Source organism: Rhipicephalus sanguineus, chromosome 9, assembly GCF_013339695.2.
Source record: "Rhipicephalus sanguineus isolate Rsan-2018 chromosome 9, BIME_Rsan_1.4, whole genome shotgun sequence".
Taxonomy (NCBI): domain Eukaryota; kingdom Metazoa; phylum Arthropoda; class Arachnida; order Ixodida; family Ixodidae; genus Rhipicephalus; species Rhipicephalus sanguineus.
The window spans coordinates 38,461,906-38,486,318 of NC_051184.2; the positions used below are offsets into that span (position 1 = coordinate 38,461,906).

The window sequence follows — 24,413 nt, forward strand, 5'->3', positions numbered from 1 at the left end:
CTGGGTAACTTTCACGTATTCAGCTTCTCTTTATGTACACTATAAAGCTGTGAAATTATCACTCTACGGTTTTTTTGCTTTTTTCTTTTACACTAGACGTTCACGCTCTGCCTATTTCTAAATGCAAAGCTCAATTCGAAAGGCATCCGCTTTATTTTTTTTTTGTAGCTTTGACACAAGATAAGAAAAAAAAAAGAAAAACTCCGGGGTGCTGCGACCTAACCTAACCGTGTATAAACTACACGAATAGGCTAACCTCTAATGCTTTCCTGAATCCGAAATGAGTCCCGTATACTTTCGATGAGAGCGTGAATATCAGTAAAAACAAGACAAAGAAACGAGATGAGAAAAATGATAAACGAGGCGGCGGTCGACATCGTGTTAGCTTTACTGCTTCACCCCATTTCGCTGTTTAGGTTCTTTTTTTGCCATCCCGTCTCAGTAGATACGCGGTCCACTCTGGGAACATCCGGTGGTGACGGTGACCGAGCTCGTGTCCGTTCGGGTGAACGCGTATGACGCGGGCATCTGGCGTTCCTGAAACACACTCTCCCCTTTTCTCATTGCCTTTCTTTCTTTCTTTCTTTCTTTCTTTCTTTCTTTCTTTCTTTCTTTCTTTCTTTCTTTCTTTCTTTCTTTCTTTCTTTCTTTCTTTCTTTCTTTCTTTCTTTCTTTCTTTCTTTCTTTCTTTCTTTGTCTTTCCACACGCTGCGCCATTTCCTGTCGGCCTTGCAGTTCCACGCCCAAGCGACCATCCCCTAAAAATGAAAATGAGATCCCTCTTTTCCCTCGTTTCCCCAAAATAGGGACAGCCTCCCCACCGTTCGTTTCCTAGGTATATATATATATATATATATATCGCATGGCAGTAAACCCCTTTTCGCCTTTCTTACAGCCTTTGCTTACCTTTCACATCCGTTCTCATCGTTTGTTTGCTTACGTGCCTTGCGCAGCTGCGCTGCTTTCGGACCATTTCTTTCGCAACACGAGATCCCGAGCACCTACACTACTAGATATGGTTCGCGCGTGATTCAAGTGCATACGAAAGCGCAAAAGTTGGCACGGCTGCTGCACATACGTCAGGACGAGAAGATGGACCGTCACGGCACGGTCCCGTTGTAAATACACCTGGGAGCGTCCACGCGCGCATCGATTGAGGAGGAAGACGTAAGGGATGGGATGGCGAGAAGAGGTTTTTTTTTGTATGTGTTCTCCTGGGGAAACGCTGAATGTCAATGTCGTGAAAATGGGTTGAGGGGTGAGGGGGGGGGGGGTCAGAATATGGGAAAGCAATGTCCGTTGATCGTGTCTTTTTTCTTCTATAAACTCTGTGTTTCTTTTTATATAGTTTCATCTACTCCTTTCTTCCTTCTGGGCACTTTCGATTTCAGGTGTTCCCTTTGGGAGAACCCTGATGATGGTTGTTTTGCTTTGTGTTGCTTTGTTATGTTTTTTCGCGAGAAAGCTGTTCTCCGTTACTCCAGAACGCCCCCTTTTCCTCTCATCGCACAAACGGATCTCGAGCAGCATGCACGCCAAGTGACGCGCCTTCGGTGCCACGTCGAACGTCCGTGCTCCCATTCGGGACGCTTGCACCTCCCTTTCCCGACTGCTCTTTCCCTCAACCCTCCCGTCACATGCCTCCCTCATCGTGGGCCGCACGGCAGACCACGTCCACCTCAAAAAGCGCCAGCAAGGACAACTGAGCCGCAATAGGGGAACAGCAAAACAAGTCCACACAGACACAGACACACACACACACACACACACACACACACACACACACACACACACACACACACACACACACACACACACACACACACACACACACACACACACACACTGTGCGTTCCCCAAAAAGGGAAAAAAGGAGCGGCATAGGGAAAAAGAAGAGGTGGAAGCGGTGGGGGAGTCCTTACAAGGACCCAGTTCCTCATCCATTATTCAGCACCGGCCGCAGATTGGGGATTCCTTCCGAGTGCGTGCGTGAGCACGCTCGCCAGTATATAAGGCGACGTGGAGCGGAGAAAAGCCCCCTGCATTCGCGATGGCTCGCACTGGCGTGATGCTACGAGGTGGAAAAAAAGGGGGGGAGCAAGAGGGGGAGAGGCCGCTGCCAGCGGGGCAAGCTCGCGGCGTTTGTGTGCATCTGGCGGGGACGCGTGAATCGCACGCCTTCTGATCTTCGTATAGTCCGCCGCTGTCTCGAAAGAGAGAGGACGGACCCGCGAACGGTGGAAGAAGAGTTTGGGGGGAACAAAAAGAGGAGCGATGGCTGCCCGCCTTCACCCACCAAGGCGGGATCTAGTCTAGGTGGTGTTGGATGAATTTACGCTTTTCTTTTTCTTTTCTAGCGTCTTCTGCGGGACGTCATGTCACGGAAAGAAGGCGTGAGAAGACACCTTCCCAGATGAAGTGTCAGGGACGCTAGTGGACCGAAGTAGAGAAGCGTGTTTCGGACTGTTGGAGGAGGAGCTCTTCTGTTTCCCCACGGGAGACTCTGTGCATCTCGTGTCTGAGTGCCTCGGCGCATATTGCTTTTCGGCAAGGTTTCTTCTGTCGTTTTACAACCTTTCCTGTCGCGTTGATATGCTCGCCGTGAATTTGAAATTTGTACAGGAACGAACGAGCACTGTTACAGCGATGTGAAAAAAACATGGCTGATCCCTCCGTCATAGGAATCGGTATAACACGAAAGTGAAACGTGTCTTCACAGAAGTAGTGCTTATGACATATGAGAGCTTGTACAATGTCTATTCGTGTTTGGCAGCTATAGCACCGTTTGACGTGGATGCACCCATGTTGACAGCATGTCTCTATCGCGACGACTAACGCCCATGATCATGATTAAACCATTGTGGTAGCTGACGGTGCGAACATATATTTGGACACAGCGAATCGTGAATCCCGCGTAAGGATGATATCAACAAGCTCATAATCAACACTGGTACCCGGTATGCGCTTCTCCAAAGTGTCGTCAATTAAGGAGAGAAACGGCACGGTGTGCGCGTTCTAGTAATGGGTAGCCGACGCCTGTGCTCATGCATACATAACACACACTGCACTTCAGCAACGCGGGAGGTAAAGGTTCGTAGCCTGAGCCGCAAACGCGTGCGTCGCGCTGGCATCTGTCTCGCAGGCCCTGCTCTCGCTCCACCAAAGCACGACATTCGCCTGTCGAAATAGCGTCATTTCTGCAACGCATATTGCAGCAGTTTTGTTAGTCGGTGCTCTCGCAATTGAAGCCAGTCGGCGGCAGAGAACTCCCGTTCGTGCACGTGGCAGCTGCACTACTCCGATGAGGCGACGCACGCTAACACGAATCCAAAGGCAAGAACGTAACTGCGTCAAGGGTGCCTCGGCGACGCCAGCGCGGCCAGTCTACCTCTCTGGTATCGAGACGCTTTAACCATGACCTCCGATATCACGTGCAATCTCGGAGTAAGCGCTAGTAAGTGTCGATCGTGAAGCATACTTCTTTTCACCTCTCACAAGACGGCGGCACCGCCCCGCTCCGCCCGCCGGCGAAAGAGGTGTGAAAGATATAAGGCGCGTTCGCGCCGTGCCTAGCATCTCCCGAGTTGGCTTAGTCGGTAGAGCGTAGGGCCGCTTGCCGTCGCGGCCGCAACGTCGTGGGTTCGATTCCCAGCGGTGGGGTATCTTTTTCTTGGTTTTTTTTCTTTCTCACTCGTTGGCGTCCATTTTATCAACGTCATATCCGTGACGGATGTACTTGGTGGACCCCGGCATAAAACACTTTCGTGTTAAAAAAAACGCTACTAAAACGGAGACTTAGTAAAGACTTGCGGAGACTTTCTAAGAATCCGTACTGGTAGCCCCATGACGAATTCATGTTGTGGTAAATGCTGGAACACAATATTGCAATGTATTGTTCCCAGGCCAAAAAAAAAAATACTGGACACGGCAAACATATCGTCACAGCCTACGCGAAAATTTGATACTGATGGCAGAGTCGGTATCTATGGCAACCTGACTGCTTTTGGCACTCGCCCTGCTTTAAAATTCAATTCTCGCGTTGGCCAACTTCAGAAACAGTCATGGTTGATAGACTCAGGTGAACGATAATTGCCGGAGCTCTTTACCGCGGTGTCTTGTAGTCTCCGCGTCGCTTTAAAGCATTCCCGCCCTCTCAGTACTCTTTTTCTCACTCCCTCCGTTACCACCAAAAATCACTCAATCAGTCAATCAATCAATAGCAATACTGTCCCGGTAGGACGTGGTTACGTCAGCGTTGACTGAAGAAAAAACACGACCTGGGCCATGGCCCTGTGCACAAATACATGGCCTGTCACCTTGTGCATATCTGTACTGTAGCAAGGAACCGCACTCCGAAGCCGCATGTTACATTAAATATTCACAGAACACACCGTGAACGTGGACACAAGCTGGAGGACACGACAATCGAGGCTTAGTCAGAAAGAGCCTCCAGTTCGGACCTCTTGCGTTGAAAATACTGAAAACTTGGGCTTCTTAGCGTAGCATTGCAACCCATCAACGCACCACAAGGACAGGACGGAATTGAATTGAATTGAAATTATTTGCAATTGAATTGCAAGGATGACCAGGCAATTAAAGCTGCAGTTAGCAGCATGAGGTGAACCTGGCCCCCTCATAAACAGGACAGCCTCACAGCGGGCAAACAAAACAGTCTAACGCTGTGAAGAGCGCTGTGGCGCATTTTTTTTTTTCTTATTGTCCTCGTCGTGGGTGTGCAGCTCTTGCGTTGCGCTGGCGATGTGGCTGTGAAGCGGAGTTCTTGGTTTCAGTACACGAACTTTCAAGTACATCGGGCATATGCGTTTTCCGTCTCAGTTTTTGCAGTACGAAAGATGGGTTTGAGAGAAGTAGGGGACACAGACTACTACACCTGGTCCTGTAAGCTCTTTTGCTGCGAAACAGAGCGACTAATTGACAATATGAAGAAAATAGGTTTTCCCCACGGAAGCTGTGAAGAGATTGTGTTCTCGGAAGGTGGTGCAGATTATTCGCAACGAAGTGAATGGTGTTCTTTTACGTTTCCCGCGAGAGACGGGTTTAAGCGATGTCTGGTGGCGAGGCATACTGCATGGTCGCTCAGGCGGAGTAATTGCCGCCAAGGTCTGCATGGCTAACCCCGCCTGTGGCAACACCACCACCCGGCACCACCGTGATTGGGAAAGTCCTTCGCTCTGCAGTGGACACATGGCAGGCTGATGACGATAATGATGGCCATAAATGTAAACAAGTGCACTATATTGAACGCAACAATCGCTTATTTTAACGCCGCGAACTCTTCGTGCCCCGTCCGTCAACCTCTGCCATCCCGCTCGCGACAGTAGCACGGGGCGGCGTAACAGCGGCGCAAGCTCTTCATTGATCGACCAGGGATGGCAAACCGCGCCCCCGCGCTGCTGCTGCGACGGTGTCGATTTCCCGGCCGCTTGCCCCCCCATCCCCACACACCGGCACTCGTCGGTGTCTCCGGTCCGGGGCCGTCGTCACCGCCCTATTCCTTCCACCCTCCGCAAAGACACGAACCCGCGTGCCCCGATCGCCTAATGGCCTCGATCGTTTTGTGAGCTGCCCCGTGACCGACCGAGCCCTCTGCCGCGTATACGGGGATGGTGGACCGTCTTTCTCCCTCTTTTTTATTTTTGTTTTCTCGCACACTCTCGTTCTTTGCGCGGGCGTTTCGTCGAGACTTTCGCGTCTTCGGAGACAGAACGGGAGGTTTTCATCTCGTCCGGTATTCCGGTGTACGCAAAGGGGTTTTCGAAATACCGGGTTACCGGACGGAAGCTATCGACACCTTGTGACGCTTCGTGCAACCGCAATAACAGACACGTTTGTTTGTCTTCGCTAGTATCTTCAACGAGGGAAAGATTGTACCAGCAGAGATTGTACTATTTCTGCATTTGCTTGCCTGGTTAATCTCGACTCCGCCAGATGGTACCATATATTCGGCCTCTCATGCTTACGGCTACGGTATCCGTTATAACGCTAACGCAAAGAAGTTCGCGGACAAACTAAAGCTCTCCGTAGAGAGTTTTACTTTGCCCGCAATCTAAAAGAGCAAGAACGTCCGCCTCAAATGCGGGGGCCTGCACGAGTTCCATTCAAAGTGACGCCAAGGTCGAAAGAAAAGTAATTTTACACTTGGTATATATGGCGTGAATACTCATCTCCAATACGTGAAGTACGTTACCTGTCCTTTCCACGATATTAACTATGTTCCACCTCCCCCTCACCTCCTTCCCCCTCCCCAAATCGACGCTGCATGTGTCGGGCTTCCTATGGGCTAAAGAAATTAGCAGATTGTTATAGTGGTGCCGGTTTATGGCAGGGTAGGTACGGAAATGCCGTACCGTCGTGGTCAGCACATAACTTTTACACAACTTTTTTTAGCCCCGCAGTTCACTCATTGCGTGCGGTAAGGTGACGAGATTATCAAAGTGGCTAATGGAATTTTTGCTGATTAAGAAATCACGGGAAGTCTTCACTAAGTCACGCAAAGCTTGGCACTGCGAAGCTGGTCGATCTTCAAGTCTTCTGGATAACGCCGGTTACTTTCTTTCTACTTTTCTCTCTCTCTCTCTCTATTCAGTTAATTTTCTCTCTCTTTCTTTGATTCTCTGTCTTTCTCTGGTTACTTTCTTTCTATTTTTTCTCGCTTCCTCTTTAGTTCCTTCTCTCCCTTTCTTTTATTATCGGTCTTTCTTTCTTTCTTTCTTTTTCTTTCTTTTTTTTCTTTTTCCGGTTTTTCTTCCTTTTTTTCTTTCGGTTTCTCTCACTCTTTCTTTCTTTCTCTTTCTGTTCGTCTTTCCTTTTTTTTTTGTCGATTTCCCTCCTTCTCTATCTTTTCATGCTAGATGTTTCCTTCCTTCTTTGATTCTGTCTTTCTCTTTTTTGTCTTTCTTCCCTTCCTTTTTCTTTCTTTCTATCTACGTCTTTATTTGCCTTCTTCATTTTTAGTGGAACAGGGTTGAGTAGTGAGATTTGCCCAATTTCTGGTGCACATACCCGTTCATGATGATGATAGTTCTTTTGTGTTCATCCGTTGTATCTCGAGATTTAAAAGTTGCGCGCCGACCACGAAAGTGCGATAACACCGTAGGCGCTGTTGAAACACCCTAGTGTCTCTCCTAACCTCGAAACATCATCTCTCTCCACATTTTCTTTGGCTCGTCGGCAAACCTGGCGTTTACGGATCACCGGGGGCACTTACGTGAACGACAGGTTGCGTGGGAGGGGAGAAGGGTGGGGGTGCTCACGGTGAGAAAGACTTCAATCAGACAAAGTTTATTATTGTAGTAAAATACTACTGCGCGCTACTTTGCCGAAGAAAATTATGAACAGTGACCAAGCCGAAAAAAATTATGTGACGTATCAGAACCCGTACGGATTTCTTGTGTACAATGCAGTGGACATTGTGTTCTTGTTCAGTCAAATGCAGAGCTCGTGACGCAACAATAGGGCGTGAACTTGAGTAAGGTGTGTGACAGGGCTAGTTGGTATTCCATATAGTGACGAGAACAGCGCGATGAAAGCGCATGCAAAATAACCACAAGGATAAATTCGTTAACTGCTCTAGTAGCGTTGTTCATAGCATTCCACTCTCATGCGGACAGACTTATATCGGCCAGACGGGCAGGTGCCTTAATGTACGTTTGCAGGAGCATAACCAAAAGGTACGCAGAGGGACAGAAGGTTTCCTTGCAATGCACTGTTCACAATGCGGGTGCGCTCCAGCATTTGATAACACACAGATTTTACTTAGGCATCGTCAGGATAGCACGCGCATATTCATTGAAGCTGCAGCTATCGCTAAAGGCAATTGCATCAGCAAACCTTTAATCGCCCTCACCGACAAAGAAATGAATTACCTAAGTTCATCCGGTCCGATAACGTAGACATACTCCGGTTGCTTTTCTTGATGTCTTTTCGCGCTTTTTGTGCTTTTTGCTTATTAATTCTTTGTGTCTCTCGGTTCCCTTTCCATGTCTGCCGTCATGCGCAATTCAAATGAGCAGTGATTACGTGTGCCATCTTGTTCTCGTTTTCCCATGTTTGTGTTAATAAATTTCAATTGGAAGTCAGCGCTAGTCCTCGTCGGTTATTCGTCCTTGTGTGTTTCACGCGCTGTTCACGTCACTGTGAACTTGAGGTATGCTTCCGTCTGCCCTATTAAAGGCATCTAACGTGATGTGTATTAGTACAGACGTACAGATGCGAGCAGCAGCGTCGTTTACACGCTTCTTTCTTCAGCTTTTATCGCAGCTTCGTTCCACCTGATCACGTGATAACACTTTTGCGCATGCTCCGCCAGTGCGTCGGTCGCTTTGAACGTCGTGTCCGTGCTCTTCGTGCTACTCTGCTACAGCTGCAACGTTTGGCAGCTATATATTGCTGGCAGGCACGTTAAACCAATGGTATGGTATGGTATGGAAAAACTTTATTTAGGTGCGTCGGGGCGTGAACTAGCACGTAGCGGGCCGCTCCCACGTCGGGACAGATAGGCCTAACCTGTCCGCCACGTCGTGGGCCCATTGGACTGCCCATAGCTGCGTCCTGAAATCCGTACTGCGTAGCGCAGCATCCCATAGGGCACCGCAGGGCACCGCCAGAGCATATGATCTAAGCTGGCAAAGTCTGAGCAAAGCGCGCATGTGTTTGGCGTCTGAATTTCTGGGTAAATTTTGTGCAAGAGTGCGGGACCGGGATATGCCCCGACCTGCAGGAATCTGAGCGTCAATGCCTGAGGCCTGTTCAGTTTACTGTGCGGTGGCGGATACTTTCGCCTCCTCAGATAAAAGTTCTTGCAAAGTTCATTGTACTATAGATAATAGATAATAGATAATAGATAATAGAACTATAGATAATAGTTCGCTAAACTAAGTTGTTAGTGATTAACTACTATACAGCGCCATTTGACACCCCATTCAGTCTGTAAAAAAAAACATTTTGCTGAACACAAAATAAAAACTCGTGTCGACGCCGCCACAGTTGCCTTTATTTGCCTGCCGCCTCTGAGCAACTCAAGCAGCTTTCTAAACTGTGTGTTGCAAACGAAGGCATTAGCATTATACTCACGCTGACGCGTCGGCTTTCATTCGTGCCTCGAGGGCAACGAAGGATCTTGCCAGTGCAGGGCTTTTAAACAAAGAAACGCTGTATTAACAATCAAAGGTAAATAAATAAAGAAAAACGGCGTGATGCAGAAGAGTGCATTTAAACGCGAACTGTTGCTGTTCCGAGTCGAAATTGCGAAACAAAACTGAGCACTCCCGCATACACTGCATGAGATAAGCGACGGCAGTATTCGTTAAACGGAAATAGTAAAAAAATAATAAACAAAGTCGCCGCGTCGACCGTGTTGCTATGTAGCGCATCGCCGCCGTCTTTCCGGCGCAAAAGCGGTTTAATTGCGAATTTGCATACGGCCTTTTCTAAAACGAACCGGCGGCGCAGCTCAATCTTCTTTCTTTGTGGGCGTCAGCGACATCCGGGTTGTTATAGAGTGTACGCAGCGTCGAAAACATACGGATCCCTCGCTGCCTCTTCAGCGCCTCTTCCCTCTCCCTAGATAAGAGAGGAAGGAGAGGGGCTTGATGCTTTCCATACGGCGCGACAAACACTTACTTGGAACTGCTTAACCGTGTTCTGCGACCCGCCGGCGTTTTTTGTCCGTAGCTGACATAAAAACGTAAGAAGCGCGCCAACAAAATAGGAACGCAAAACATCTTAATCTCTTCATTGTCGGCGCGACATATTAATGGCAAGCTCGAGCTGCCATATAGAAGCGACAAGAAGGCAAGGTCTCTTACGAACTGTCTGACAAAAGTTGGTGAGTCTAATGGTCGTATTCAACGCGGACTTTCGTTTTAAAGTAAAGGCAGGAGCGGAGGACTCGTTTACGCCAGGAGTTCGTCCATTGCGCGCGACAACTTGGAAGTAGCCTACATATGTCATCATCTCGATGGCAGCGCTATAAACATGGAAACAAGAATAACTTCGTTTTGTGAATTAATCCGAGTTTGTTTATCGTCTCGTTTCCAAACGTTGTAACCTGCGTACGTCGTTTGTGAAGTTACGGGGGCGGTGTTCTGAAATGCAAAGTAGGCGACGCCTTGGCGTGGAGCCAAGATTCAGGACAGTGTTTGCCCGCACACGCAGCCACATGGACGCTTAAGTAAAAAAAAAAAAAAAATGACAGTTTCTATTTTTTTTTTTTGGTTTCATCTCTCTCTCTTCTTTTTTGTGGAGGATGCAGTTTTCTTTTTTCTGTTTCTTGACAAATTCAATATCTTCTAATGTTAAGCCTTAAGTTTCTAGTGCTTTTATAAGGTTACGAAAAAAAAAAGAACCATGCGTAGGCTCTGCTACCAATTTAATCTCTCCTTGCTCCGAAAGGATTTTTTTCTGCAATTGTATACCTCATTGCACAGGATTTTCACGGTGCTTCATAAACCTCTTCCTCGTTAATTATAATTTTATTTTACGACAAATAATCCGGTATTTTCGAGTGAATTGCTTCATCGCTGCGCGAATTCGCTTCACGTCAGGGGCGTAGCCACGTTAGGGCACACCCGGGCCCGTGCCCCCCCCCCCCCGAAATTTTTTTTTGCCATAGCATACAGAGCAGAAAATGACACTCGACCACATCTGCCTGCTCGTCCCCACTACAGATCAAGGAGGTGCCCCCCCCCCCCCCCAAAAAAAAAAAAATTCTGCCTACGCCCCTGCTTCACGTCGTGCCATCGTTTCATTGGTTTCACAATTTTTGTTGTTGGAAGAACGAAAGTATCTAATCTTCCTATACTTCCTTGGCATAAGTAAAAATAATAACTCTCGTCAAACTCACGTTGCTCGATTTATTGTTACTAACGATTGCGGAACAGCGGATGCTACTTCCATTAAAAGTTTCGTTGATCTAACTCATTTTCCTCGTCAAAGAAAAGATATGTTGGCAGTCTGTTCTATAAAATACACTTATCTAGTTCAGAGCTAAAGATTATATCTTGTGCACGCCTCTTCAGAATTAGTTCCCATATATGAACCGTCCGCAGTTCTTATCACGCGTCGTGTAAAGGAGATTATTATTATTATTATTATTATTATTATTATTATTATTATTATTATTATTATTATTATTATTATTATTATTATTATTATTATTATTATAAACGTGTACTTTGAATGCACAAAATGTTATCTTGTACGTGCGCAATCGCGAGATGTCTGGAGAAAAATTTAAGATATATTAAAAATAAGCCCTGCTAAACATGTTACCTCGTTCGAACAAAAAAAGGTCCGAGATGTTGGAGATGAAATGCTTGGCGAAAGATGAAAGTAGTACATGCGGTTCACAAGGAGGTGCATACAATAAAGGCCCGCGCAAAATTAGCAGTCCAAACAAAAGGGTCCATTTAAGAAGCCACCTAGAACAATCCCTAGCCTTCACTGCAACCGTGGAAGACGGAGAGCCAGAACCCTGTTAACATTTGCATATCTGGCATATTAACACGTGCGTGTACGTGTGGTACAAGAACGTACGAATGCACAAATGCTGCCTTTGTAATTAAATGCGAACGTTGGTGAATACTGATGAGAGACATTGCTGGCATCACAAATTAACTTGGTTTAAAGCAACGTTGCGCTTTGCGCGTAGGTATTTGCTTGTAATATCAAGACTAGTATGTTTAAATTCCTTTTTTCAACTTATTACGCTTCATCGCACAGCCAACGAAACATGCTTAATGCGTCCCAGTTTTTTTAAAGACGACAATCTTTCTTGGGGAACTTAAACGAAGAAATTTTGGTCTGTCTGTCTGTCTGTCTGTGACACGATTCAGCCACCCGGCCAAAGTTTAAGCACTTGCTGAACGCCCAGCCATCTTGAACTGGCAGCTGCGTTCATACTTGTGAACATTGTCGATCAAAAAGCAAATATTACGCATATCTGAGGCGCAACATCAATACGTAAGTATTAGGTGGTGTGTTTTCTTACTAGAAAATACATGATACGTAATTCTAAAGACCCTAGTGTTTCTTAGGCTGCGCTGTAATGGCGCAGAAACGGCCAGCAGGAAAAAAAAAACGAGCGGCAGAAGACTATCGTCTTTCGACGACATTTGCAGCGTAGCACGCAGATACGCGGCCAATTTTTTTCCCAAGAATTAGTTCATCTGTCAGTACATACTTCGGTACGTGGCTGCCTATTTTCTTATTACGTAAGCAAGGCATATCAGTAGAAACAACCAACCCCTCTTCCTCCTCAACTTCCCTCACGCTCGCTATTTGAAAAGGGTAAGCAGTGGACTCCTCCAGGCCTACCGTATTTACCCACATACTACTAGTATTAGTTAGGACTGGTTAATACTGGTTATTGTGAGCCAAATGATGGACAATTTCGGCTAGGGTTGTATGTTGGCTAAACTAATATGATTCGCGTTAGCTAATTGGTATTTATTTCTACTTATTTATTTGGTTTGAATACATAGAAAACACGAAAACACAGAGGAAATAGGGAGAGAACAGGCTGACAACTGCCACCTAAAGGCGCACAACGCCTGCCTGCTCATTTGGGAAAGGGAAAACATATAGTAGCAAGCATTGGGAGTCATTGCTGGATAAGATTGTTTTCATTGGATCTCAATCCCACGGTGTCGCATACACGTGGACAAAAGCCTCGCAACTGCTACGTGTATTCTCCTCATTCGTCCTTGTGTTGCCTTCGCGCCAGATATTCATTACTAAGACAAAAGTCAGGGTTGGTTTTGACCAGTAATTTCTTTTTTTGAACTCTTTGTGATTTTCAATAAAACGCTGTCGTCAGACGTCGACTAACGGGGGTATTCTCTTTCTCCTATGTGCGCAGTGCGACCCAGCGGTGGGCATGAAGGCCCTGTTCGACATGATCGACAAGCGGCCAAAGAAACTGGTGCTGTTCGGCGCAGCATGCAACGCCGTCACCGACCCCATCGCCAAGGCGTCACAGTTCTTCCAGCTCGTACAGGTGAGCTTGCACCGACGAAAGCATTTGCTCGAGCGATTAGGTTACGCAGAGCGAGCTTCTTGTGAACGCTGGTGGCACACACACAGGCTTCGCGGTCAGCTTCTCACACCCAAAGGGAGCCGTCGCTGGGACGAAGAGAGAAAGAGAGTGAGAGAGAAGCAAACGCAAGACAGCCAAGTTAAGCTGAATACGTCTCCACTTTGTTACATTGCACAACAGAGGAGAAAGAGGGACCAGGGTGGGGGGGGGGGTATCAAAGAAATTAACAGGAGAAAATGGCGTAAGGTGCCACAAAGTCATTACGACAACGTCAATACCCATCTAACAGACAAAAAACCACTGTCCATTGCAAAGAGAAATGAAGCGAAGGGGAGGCAGGGATGTTAGCTAAGCTCTGTCCAGTCTGCCATTCTATACGTCGGGGGCTGGAATAATAAGAGAGGGAAATAGCGAAAGAAGGCATTGGTATAGATGACTCACAAGCATAGAACAACGTAGCAACAGTCGGGCGCTTAAATCAGCCGCATTCGTGTTTTGCAAAAAGAAAAAAAAAAGAGCTTATATAGACTTCTACAATGGTGAGCTCTGAGGCCAGGAAGGCTCCGGCGCCACATACTCGTCCATGCTGCCGCAGTGTTTTCTAGACAACGAATGTATGTTGGCTACCGATGTAATCAACGTAAGCACGGAATGTTGGCACTAATGTGCACCGACATTGTAAAAAAAAAATGGACAGCCTTTTCTTCGAACCACACCACGAAACCCTGAAGAAGCTGAGTAAGCTCGGGGAATGGCGCTTAATAATCCGACACCGTTTCCTTGTACGTCTATGAAATCCATGCTTTAGACATAGTTTCAGGTTTAGCTTATCGTGTCGACCCCGTGTGAATAAAGGGTCGGGATCAGGGTTGCCGTTGGGTGGATATGAAAAGGAGCCTGAATTCAAGCTAAAAGTAGCTAAAGTAGCCACGCTTTTATAGTTTTATCGCCAGATTTGTAGCCAAATAGAACAGAAGCGGAATTATGAGTGCAGTCTTTATTATTGTATAATGAACAATACCGTTTCTGAATAAGCAAGACCACAAATATAAGAGCAAGTTTTGTTTTTCCCTCGCTTGTTCTTTAGGCCACAGATGAGTTGCAAATAAGTGAATAATTTATAATAAATTCAGTGCGCCTGTGTTTGGTTTGTGCAAAATTGATAGAGTTCTTGCCAGATACAGAGTGATATTCGAACATTCCAGCCAACAAGTCAGTAGGAACATTAAACATTGCAGCATTTTTTTACCTGAAGCCGCACACCGAATTTCATTAGTAGAGTTTGCATATACCATTCTAGCTACAGATAGTATAATCTGCTTGAAGATGAACAGCCCAGCTTGATTTTGTTGCAGACTTCTGTTTTTATCAAGTTCACACTAGAACACGTGCTGCGCATCAAGATTAGAAACTTACACGTAGCATCAGCATAGATGGAGGGCAGCGTGAGCCAACCTACCAACCACGCGTTTGTCAACATGCACGCAACTTCGCCACTTCGTATTTGCAGGCGCGCCGCGCGTTGTTTTGGGGCACATCGATGCGCACCAGCCTGCTGGCGTGGAGAAGGGCACCACGCGCATCGGCTGACACGAGAGAAAAGCTTAGAAACAGACTATTTTATCTGCAAATAAAAAGAAAAATGGCCACTTAATGGGTCAACACAGACCTTCAAAAGTAGCCTGAAAGTAACTATGGAGCCAACTTGAAATTTTCATCGCCAGACGGGGTCGTAAGGTAGCCAATATCACGTAAAGTAGCCATTAACGGTAACTCTGGTCATGATAGACCTACAACGTCCTTACTTGACGTAATATAACAGCTGCTTGTAAAATCAGGGCTTTTTGCGACATTGACGCTTCTCTCAGCGTCACGCTCAAAGTCACGATTACAAAAATAAAGCCTACAGCATGACTTCGCCCGCTGACAGGGGCAAATATTGCAGGAGCGTGATGCAGGTGCCCGCCTTTGCACACTGTTGGGTGCAGACACGTGATTCTGAACATTACTTGTTAACTGACATTCGTTTCGTTGATCGACTAAAGCTGCTGCAAGAGCAATGTGTAGAGGTATCAGCAGCGGGGCTTCTGAAGAAATTTTCTGGGTTTGCTCGATGTGTGCGCCTCTATATTTGCACGATTTGCATTCTTCAGCTCGGCCACTCTGGGAAATTTTTGAACGTTTTTACATATGTATACTTTACATAGTTAATCCCACGTTCCCCCATTGAGGTGCGCTTCGCTATTCGCGCGGGGCCAGTGATTGCGTAAAGCAAATATTAGTCCTTAGAACAGACTCATCGTCGCTTGCAGCTGACCCTGGCTACAGGTCAATAAGGAGGTCATGGGCGGATTCCCTCAAGAGGTTGTGCGGCGCGAACTGAATGTTTAAACAATGTCTTTTTACCATTTTGCGTTTGGACCGTGATCTGAAAATTTAACTCTTGAGGCCTCTCTGTCTGTACACAGAAGAACCTCGTCTGCCGAATGCGTGACTAGGCCCGACGATTAGGAGGTTCGCACGTCAGGTGAACAAATAAGAGATGAGCGCTAATTGCCACAGGAAATGAGCTTTAGCTGTATATTTTTTTCTGATGTCACACGACTTTATTTAACAGTGAATCTGTATACCTCTCGTTGATCGGAAAATTTTGTGGCGTAAGCATTCAACTATCATCATCATAAACGGGTATGTGCCCCAGAAATTGGACAACAGACGGGCGGCGTATAGCAAGAGGGTGAGAGAAAGAAAGAAAGAGAGAGGAGGAAATAGAAGTATTATTGGCGAAAAAACAAGTTTTCTCGAGGTGGCGGGATTAGTATCTGCGTACCCACAATCCGAAGGCAAGCGTTTTAACCACGCGGCTATCCAGGCATTTTAATAATTGAAGGCAAACGGCATATCTCTCTTTGCAATCAGGCATACAGCAAGAGATCAGTATTCGTTTCAATAAAGAAAACCACAAAATAAGCACCAAAACCCCATGATGGATGACGAGGCGCCTGTGAACAATGGGAGCATCTTCACATGCATTCGCGGTAAAGATTAGGTTGCAGCTGCTTTGCACTTCACATGAGGGCTTCAAAAGACGTCACACGGTTCTTCCTTCTCCCCGCGCGTGTTTTCCGCTTTCTTATATAAAAGGAAGACCCGTCTAGCAACTAATTCAGTTCATTCTAAGACTACCACGGGTAGACCATGGAAATTGAAGACACCAGAAAAATAGCGTGAATACAATGCTCGACGAAAGGAACAAATTCGTCTTGCTGAAAATGGCCGCGGAACCAATCATGGTCTACCACAGCGACCACACAGCGATAATCGCTACCATTACTCTAAAATAATAATAAAACATACCCTCCCCGCCCCCTTCCATCAGCATGTGCGGTGTTTGATACAGCTTTTCTGGACATTGACGTTGGCTGGGCGAAATGGCGGCAAATTTTTTTAGCGGCGAATCTGTTCTAGTTTAGCGTATTGCATCATGATCCAAGATTATCATCATCATGAAACGGCACGCACTCTCTTCATCCTCTTTTTCATCTTATGCTTCGCTCCCAGAACACTTCCGCCGATTTGTCCGGCGTATAGCAAGGGGTAAGCACAAAGCGAAGCAGAGATGTGAGGGTGAGGAGGAGGGCGAAGGAAGAAAGAGAGAAAGAAACAGTGAGACAGAAGGAAAGAAAGATATAAAGAAAGGGAAAATCATGGCGAAAAAAGATCCTCGTGAGGCGGCGGCACTCGAACCCGCGTATCCGCGATCCCAAGGCGAGCGTCTTAACCACTCAGCTATCCCGGCACGCTGTCAGAACATAGCGTAGCCTTGTACAGTATGGGGTAGAAAAGGTAAGCGAGTCTGAGGAGGAGAGATGTGAGGTTGAGGAGAGAGAGGCAAAGCACAACATATGAAGAATGAGAGAAAGAGAAATAGAGAGAAAGAAATGTAGAAGAAGAGAAGGATGGGGGAATTAAAGAAAAGAATAGAGAGAGAGAAAGATAGAAAGAAAGAGGAAGCAAACGAGAAATATAGTGAGACAAAAATAGGAAAGAAGGAAATAGAAAAAGAGATTGAAATAGAAAGAAAGAAATAGAAATGAACAGAGACAAAAAAGAAAAAAGGAACGGAGAGAAGAGAGAGAAATAAAGAGAGGGGAGAAAGATAAAGAAAACTAAAGAGAAGCAAAGAAGGCCGTCCAGCTCTACAGAGAAATAGAGAAATAGGTCGCCCAGCGAGCGGCGACGTGCCCGTGCTTCGCTGTGGCAAGCTTCACGCGACTTAGTGCAAACTTCCCGCGTTTTTTTTAATTAGATGCGAAGCATCTTATGGCGGAGTTCAATCCGGTGGTGGTGTGCGGCGTGACCACCCCTACTGCGCATGCGCGAACCCTCTCCACACACGTCCTCTCCCACTTTCCTCCCCTCCCACTTTCCCTCCCCCTCTCCACTTTCTCCCTCCCCACTTACCCTCCCCTCTCCCCTTCCCTCTGTCCTCCCCCTCTCCACTTCCCCTCTGAAACGCGGGCTCGACATGCCGAAACGCTGCTTCGCATCGCCTCATGGTCCCCTTTAGCGGAGATGGTGTGATTTTTCATTTAGCACGTTCCTCACATACGCACATGTCTGTGGGTTTTTCGGGCATGCTGTCATTTACGCAAACATCAACTTCGAGTTATAAACATTAGTAAAAGATTTCAACAGCTGCCATGCTTACACGTGGGAGTTCCTATTTGTGCCCACATTGTTTATTAATATGCAAGAAGTTTTCACTGATATTCGCGGTCCATGAAAATCGCAATATTGTGTACTGCATTTGCACCAACTTCCCTTGAGTAAAAGATACTTCGACGCGGGATGTTCCCGACATATCGAAACGTTTCCATCAACTCACCATTGAAGCGCTGCCGAGTGAAAACAGTAATTGCGGCACCTTATGTTGAACTAGCTGTACCACGATCAAGTTATTGTTCACCTCCATACGGTGGCACTGGCTCGAGACCGCGGTAGCAAGGCATAATACGAGAAGTAACTGAGGAAGTGTCTTTAGTAGTCTACATCTCTTCTACCCTAAGACGAAAAAGAGACATGCATCTGTCGCTAAATGACGAGCGATATTGTTCAACGAATCTGATTCCTCTCTGCGCAACAGGCTCGCGTCTGTCGCTGTCTACTCGGAAGGAAGGAATAACTTGGAAAGCGCGCTTAGTTGTGCACATCTCTTCTATCCGAAGACGAATAGGTGACGTGTTATAACACGGCTCGCTATGTGACGAGTGATTTCACAACCAATTTGGTTCCTTTCTGTACTTTTCCTTCCTTTTCGAAGGTGAATCGAAGTACCAGCTTCTGTGAAGTGCCCTCCACACAAGCTAATTTATCAATTAGTATAACCTCCGTAGCCTAAATCTGTTTACACAACTGAACCTTTTTTTTTTCAGCTTATAGTAGCAGAAAATAAATTCGCATTGGAATAGTATATTCACGTGTCTCTTGCATCTTGAGCGCCATTTTTATCCTTAGAAGCGATACTTCACAACCTCCAGTGTTTTCTCGGGCTTATCCGTTACTTAATAAAAAGAACTGTAAGTGCAAGACCACCACAGAGTAAACGATAGTTCTTCAACATTCTGCGGAATACTACATGCAGTCTTCTCGCGGTCTACTACTGCCCGTCTTATGCTGTTACCTTGCCGATAGCTTGATGAAACAGAAAAATGCAATACCTCGGCGACTTCTTCACTGGACGCTGTTGTTTGAGGCAGCTGTCTTTGTCAAGCCAAACTACACAATGCAAACAGCTCAACCGCATCAACTTTTCGTCACTGCTCCTTCCACACTATGAGCTTTCCGCTTAGTGCGCAAGCGCAGGTGCTAATCGACAACGTTGGTTGCCAGCCACATTGTCGTGTACATAATTCAAAGCCGTAAACAAGCGACTCTCCGGAAGGAGAAAAAGAAAAGGATATACGACGTCACGAGGGCCCCTGTGCAAACTGTTCGTCGGCCCGCCATCTCAGCCGGGCCGCCCCTTCGTCGCGACCGCCTCCTTGTCATGGCAACTGCGTCCGCGACCAAACCATGCATCGACAATCCGCTCAGTCTTTTCGCGCACACCGCATAAACGTCGCTTCGCGTCAACCCTGTCCCCAGGGCCCTCAAAACCTCTCCCAAACATCCCCAAAAGCCTCCGTACAAACCAAGGCAGACTTCCTCCACCCCGCTTCCTCTCATCTTTCGTTTCCCTCTCCCAGTAGAGGGCGGCCAATCAGACGCTTTTCTGGTTAAACCTCCCTATCCTTCTGCCTCTCTGTTTCCCTTCCTACCAGCAGTACAACACTATTTGGGGCTAGCTGCTCAACAACATTCGGTGAGGGAGGCGCGGAGGGGGATGGGGCAAAGGCAACCTCGTTTCTACCCAGATGCGCCGAGGCGCCAAGTCGAGTTTGCCGCATGGTTGGTCACGCTTCGCCCCCGTCCGCGCCGCCGGCGCGACCAGGTAATCACGCTGAATGGTGGCGTGGTGGTGGCTGCGGCGGCCGCCGAAGTTTCCTTTCATTTATTTATATTTTGTCGAGTTCGCTCCTCCGCCTTTATGCCACCCCTTTAATGCCTCCCTTCTTCCGTCCTCCAGAGTGAGTGTCCACTTTACGCGGCCGTTATCATTTCCTCTAGTGAGTCTTTGTAACTCGTTCTCACTAACAGCCTGTACATTTCTTCTCGCTCGCGTTTTGGGGTCCAGGCGCGACTCTTGAGGGTTCCTAGGTGGGCTAGATGATTTGCGAACATGGTTGAAACGCTGTGTCCTGTGTGCTCATCGTGCCGTTTTCTGCGCTGTTCTTCCATTCACGTTCATTGTGCTACCCGTTCTTTCTCCTCACTCTCCTTCGCTGCCTTCTCGGTCTTGTCTTCGCATCGTGAGTCGCCACATTGTTTTCGTGCCTCTGTTTGTCTCTCGTCTTCACGCAGTCCTAACAATGGTTCTTCCGCCTCGCTTCCTCTACCTAGCCCCTTCTTTAACTCCTTGTCGTCCTCGCTGCTCGACTGCTCAACATATTGCCCAAAGAATGTCGCGCTCATTCTCTCTCTCTCTCTCTTCGTCGTGCTCGCAGACAAGTAGTGCTTTTTTTTGCGCCCAACCGAGTGTGACCGAGTATGACCTGCGAAACAGTCACTTTGTGGTCGGCGAGGCGAAACGCGGCGTTTGAAGGGCTCGCGAGCAACGTTACTAGAACAAACTCAGTTTCAAAGCTCCGTATCTCCGCCAGCGGAGGAGGGTGGTCCGAACGGCGGTCGCGAGAACTAGCGGCGCTGCAGTTCCGTCTTGCGCCACTATCGGCGCGTCGTCTGCTGCCACGGCATAACGCTGCGGTCCGCCGCGCAGCTGCTCGCGGTAACTACGCGGCAACTTTCTTATTGTACTAGTTAGGTGGATTCTTAGGTGGATATGCATAAGGTCGTCTGTATGCATTGGCCCGCGTGCGTTGTTCATTGATTGGCTAAGAATCAATGTTCGGTCTATATTGCCACGCCCACTTCTTGTTTTATTTTGATGTATTCGGGTTTGACCAGCAATGACGGTTATCAACGCTCGACGCTGTCCGCGAAGCAGTGTTCGAGAAGCTTCGCGATTGTAGTAGATCGTTTTGTTAAGATTGCGCGCCGCACGCGAATGTTCTAGCTTTGTCGAGAGATAACGCCGTCACCAGCGATATCGCTGGAAAGTTCGATAGCGCCTGTATAAAAGCCGACGCGCTTGACCGCTTGTCAGTTGATCGACGGTCGACGCTCTGTTCGCCGCTATCAGTGTATTGCTGTAGTTTGACTTTCAGTTTCCCGGCCACAAGTTCGGCCAAATGAAGAGTTTCATCTCGGACCTGCTGACTGCTGCCTTCGTCGATGTCACGACCCTGTGACAATATTTGAGCTCTCTACATTGCGCTTACCTTCCAAGCATAGGAGTTTCTAAGCGAATGAGGGTTTTCAGCGTAATTTTTATAACTACCACCACAAATTTAGCCGCTGCTGTCTTATCTAGACCAAGAACAACCCAACACGTTTGTGAAAGCCTTTATAGTGTACAAAGAAGCGTACGTACTCGAGATACAAAAACGTTCTAGAAAAACAGTACTCATGTTTCTACAATTTATTGAAAAAAACTTTCTCGAAAAACATCACCAATGCTTTGCAATGTTTACAAGACACGTTTTCGCGACGGTTAAAGGGATACTGACCCAAAATCGAAAAATTTTACGAGAACTCGGTAAATGAAATCTCAGTGTGCGATTACGTCGAATAGATGTCGTCTCTGAGCAATTTTTTCAGCGGATAGTTGTATTTTCGGTGTCTCATCTTTCTACGTCGTATCCTTCTACGGTACCTTAAACAATTCGAACAGATCGGCCGTGATGTGAGCACCGACTAGTTATTCGCGCGTACTCTGTCGCTAGAAGAGTCGTCAGTATTCAACTTCAGTTTTTCAACTTCACCGAGCAGATGTTCCATGCCCGCAGCACTTCTTACACTGTACGACAGCCGATTGCGTTTCGTGCTGTAGCCGTTCACTGCGCAGTTAAACTGCTCGTCAACTACAACTATCTTTTGCACAAGTAAGTCTCCGTTCCCGAAGCAAAGTGTGGGATTGGGCTAGTTGGTGTTCCATTATTAAACTTCTCAGCGCAAAAAATTTGACACGGTACACATAGAAAAGACGAGGACCAGCGCTGGTCCTCGTCTTTTCTATGTGTACCGTGTCAAATTTTTGCGCTGAGCAGCCCGTTCCCGAGCCGGCGAGTGTGAAATATTCCGCACATCTTGTTCGATACCTCGTCGTAAAATCTCTCGAAAATCCACAGCTTTGAGGGCATAGCGACAGCTGACAACTGGCGGCTCGTCCAAACCGGGCACTCGGCTTTCGCGGGACGCCGTGCGTTTTGGGGGGTTTGCGCCTAAACTCCGAACATTTTGGCTTTGAAATGTGGGGTGGAAGTGCTGGGAACAAGCGCGGCGCGGCACCGGGCGCGAGTTCCCACTTTCCACGTGGGATCAAAACTTCTTGCCCCGAAACGACACGACGATAGTGCTTTACAATGTCGTCACTCTCAAAATGAACGTCACAGACCTTGCATTTCGCAGTAAGCTTTCTATCTTTGCGATGCAAAGCTTGAATGGCGTAGGATCTTTTGGAGGTCCGAAGAAGTGTCATGAAGCGGAGTCGTCGTTGCGGTGGCCGCTCTTGCAGCCCGGCGCAAAGCAAGTCGGCATACCGCACTGTGAATCTGTTCGCCCTCGTTACGCTTCGTACATCATGCACGTGTCTTCGTACAAGACGCTAAGCCTGGTCAAGAACAGTCGCAAAAATGACGAGCTAACAAAGCGCAGACGACGCTGTAACCAACGTGCGCTCGTACATCGGCGGCGCAGATCACAACAAGCGCCAGCCGCGGGAGCTAGACGTGACTGCAGCGCCACTAGTTCTCACGACCGCCACGCGGACCGCCTCTCCGGCGGAGCTTTTAAACTGAGTTTGTTCTAGTAACGTTGCTCGCGAGAGTAGCGGGCGTTAGTGCGTCGCGTTGCGTCCTAGCTGCTAAGTTAGCGTCGCCATGTACAATGAAGCCAACAGCGCAAGCACCGACGAGGACGAAGAAATGCACGACTTGGACAAACGCAGCGCTGACTTTCAACAAAGTGTTTTATTTTGCATGTTCACAAATACCTATACTGAACACCTTACAAAGAAATTAGGGTAACACCTGCGCACAGATTCTTCTCGCGTCACTATCGCCCTGGCATTTGACTGTTGTACCGACAAGCCCAAGTGGGAACTCTGCTCAACCTCATGTGCAATGACGTCATCAGCAAATTACAGTGGGACGATGTTTTTGCACAACCACTGAAAATGTATCGATTTGTTGATGCAAGCTTGAGCTAACAATGTAATAATAATTGCAGGCGTTTAAGGTCCCGAAACCACGCTATGATTATGACAGACTCCTTAATGGAGGGCTCCGAAACTTTCGGCCACCTGGGCTTCTCTGACGTGCGCCTAAATCGAAGAGCTAACAAGTTAACTATGTGACAGATAACATAATTATCTTCTTGTTTTCGCTGGAAGACAAACCACGATCTCATCTGCGATCATGTAGGTAAACTTTGCCGGCCACGTTAACGTAGTGTGCCAAGATGTCGCGCTTTTAAGCTTGAGGACGCGGGCTCGATTCGCGCTAAGGCGACCGCATTCCGATGGGAAAGAAATGCAACTAGCATTCGTGTGTTTAGCTTTGGGTGCAGTTTACAGAAACCCAAGCGTCAGAAATAATCCGGAATCCTTCCTCTACGACGTGCCTCGTAATCTTACCGTAGTTTTGGTTGTAAGATTCCGGGAATTTATCTTTTAATTACCAGAGTCGTGTTAAAAACAACGCGTTATGTCGTTAGTGCGATAATTATACCGAAAAATGGCGTACGCCTACGGTGTTATAACTTTCTGTATACTATATCTCAGCGATCGTCATCACAAGCCTGACTGCGCACACTGCAGAGCAAAAGCCTCTCTCATATTTGTCCTATTACCTTGATCCTGTTCTAGCTGCTACCACGTTATCCCTGTCCCCCTCAGTAATATCTTAGTTTAAAGCGCTGGGCTATACATACCAATGCTACCAAGCAAAGCCCATGAAATCCCTGATCACCCGCCTCTTACGCGCCAAAGGTGCGGAGTTCTAATGTCTAAGCACATTTATATAAATTAAACAAAATTTATCCGACACCGTTTCCGAGCGACAGACCAAGTTTATGTCATTCCTCATGTGGGTGTATAAAATTCTCAAGGACCTGCACATATTCCTAGGCAAGAAAATTGAAGTTCGCACGGAGTAGGGGGAGGCAAAGTTCGCCAACTCAGATCCAGAGGTGCAGGTGGCCCTTTTGGGTCATGTCCGGCGAGCATCCGTAGCCAGTGGGGTCCTGCACTTGGGGCCCCACCCACAATCTTCCACGTCCCCTTTTAGCTTAAGAAAGTTTGTTTAAAACAGGCATACTCTTCCACCACTCTCGTCAACGTTCAACTTGCGCACAGTATTAAACGTTCCCGAGTGGAACGTGCGAGAAAGAGAATCGTCTCGACCGACGTTCGCGCTTATCGTTGAGAGTTTTGAGAGATACCGAGCTTGAAGCCCTCCTCAGTGGGTGAAATAACACACGACGTGGTTCGTAATGCGGCGCGCGCGCGCTGATGCATCGCGCCGCTGCGAAAGCGCAGGAGGAAGGAGACATGTTTGGACGGTTTGGGATTGCGTCTTACACGCGTTCCTTTTTACCTCTTCTCGCGGAACGTTCGCTGAACATCCATCATGGTTCT

General features: G+C 47.3%; 1 protein-coding gene across 1 annotated transcript in view; it reads left to right on the forward strand.

The window, feature by feature from the left end:
* LOC119405455 (gamma-aminobutyric acid type B receptor subunit 2-like) overlaps positions 1–24,413 on the forward strand; it is a 541,724-nt gene that overhangs the window by 401,365 nt on the left and 115,946 nt on the right. The window contains 1 exon segment of the mRNA XM_049419414.1: positions 12,881–13,018. Within this exon segment, the coding sequence (XP_049275371.1) occupies positions 12,899–13,018 (120 nt within the window). The 5' untranslated portion in view covers positions 12,881–12,898.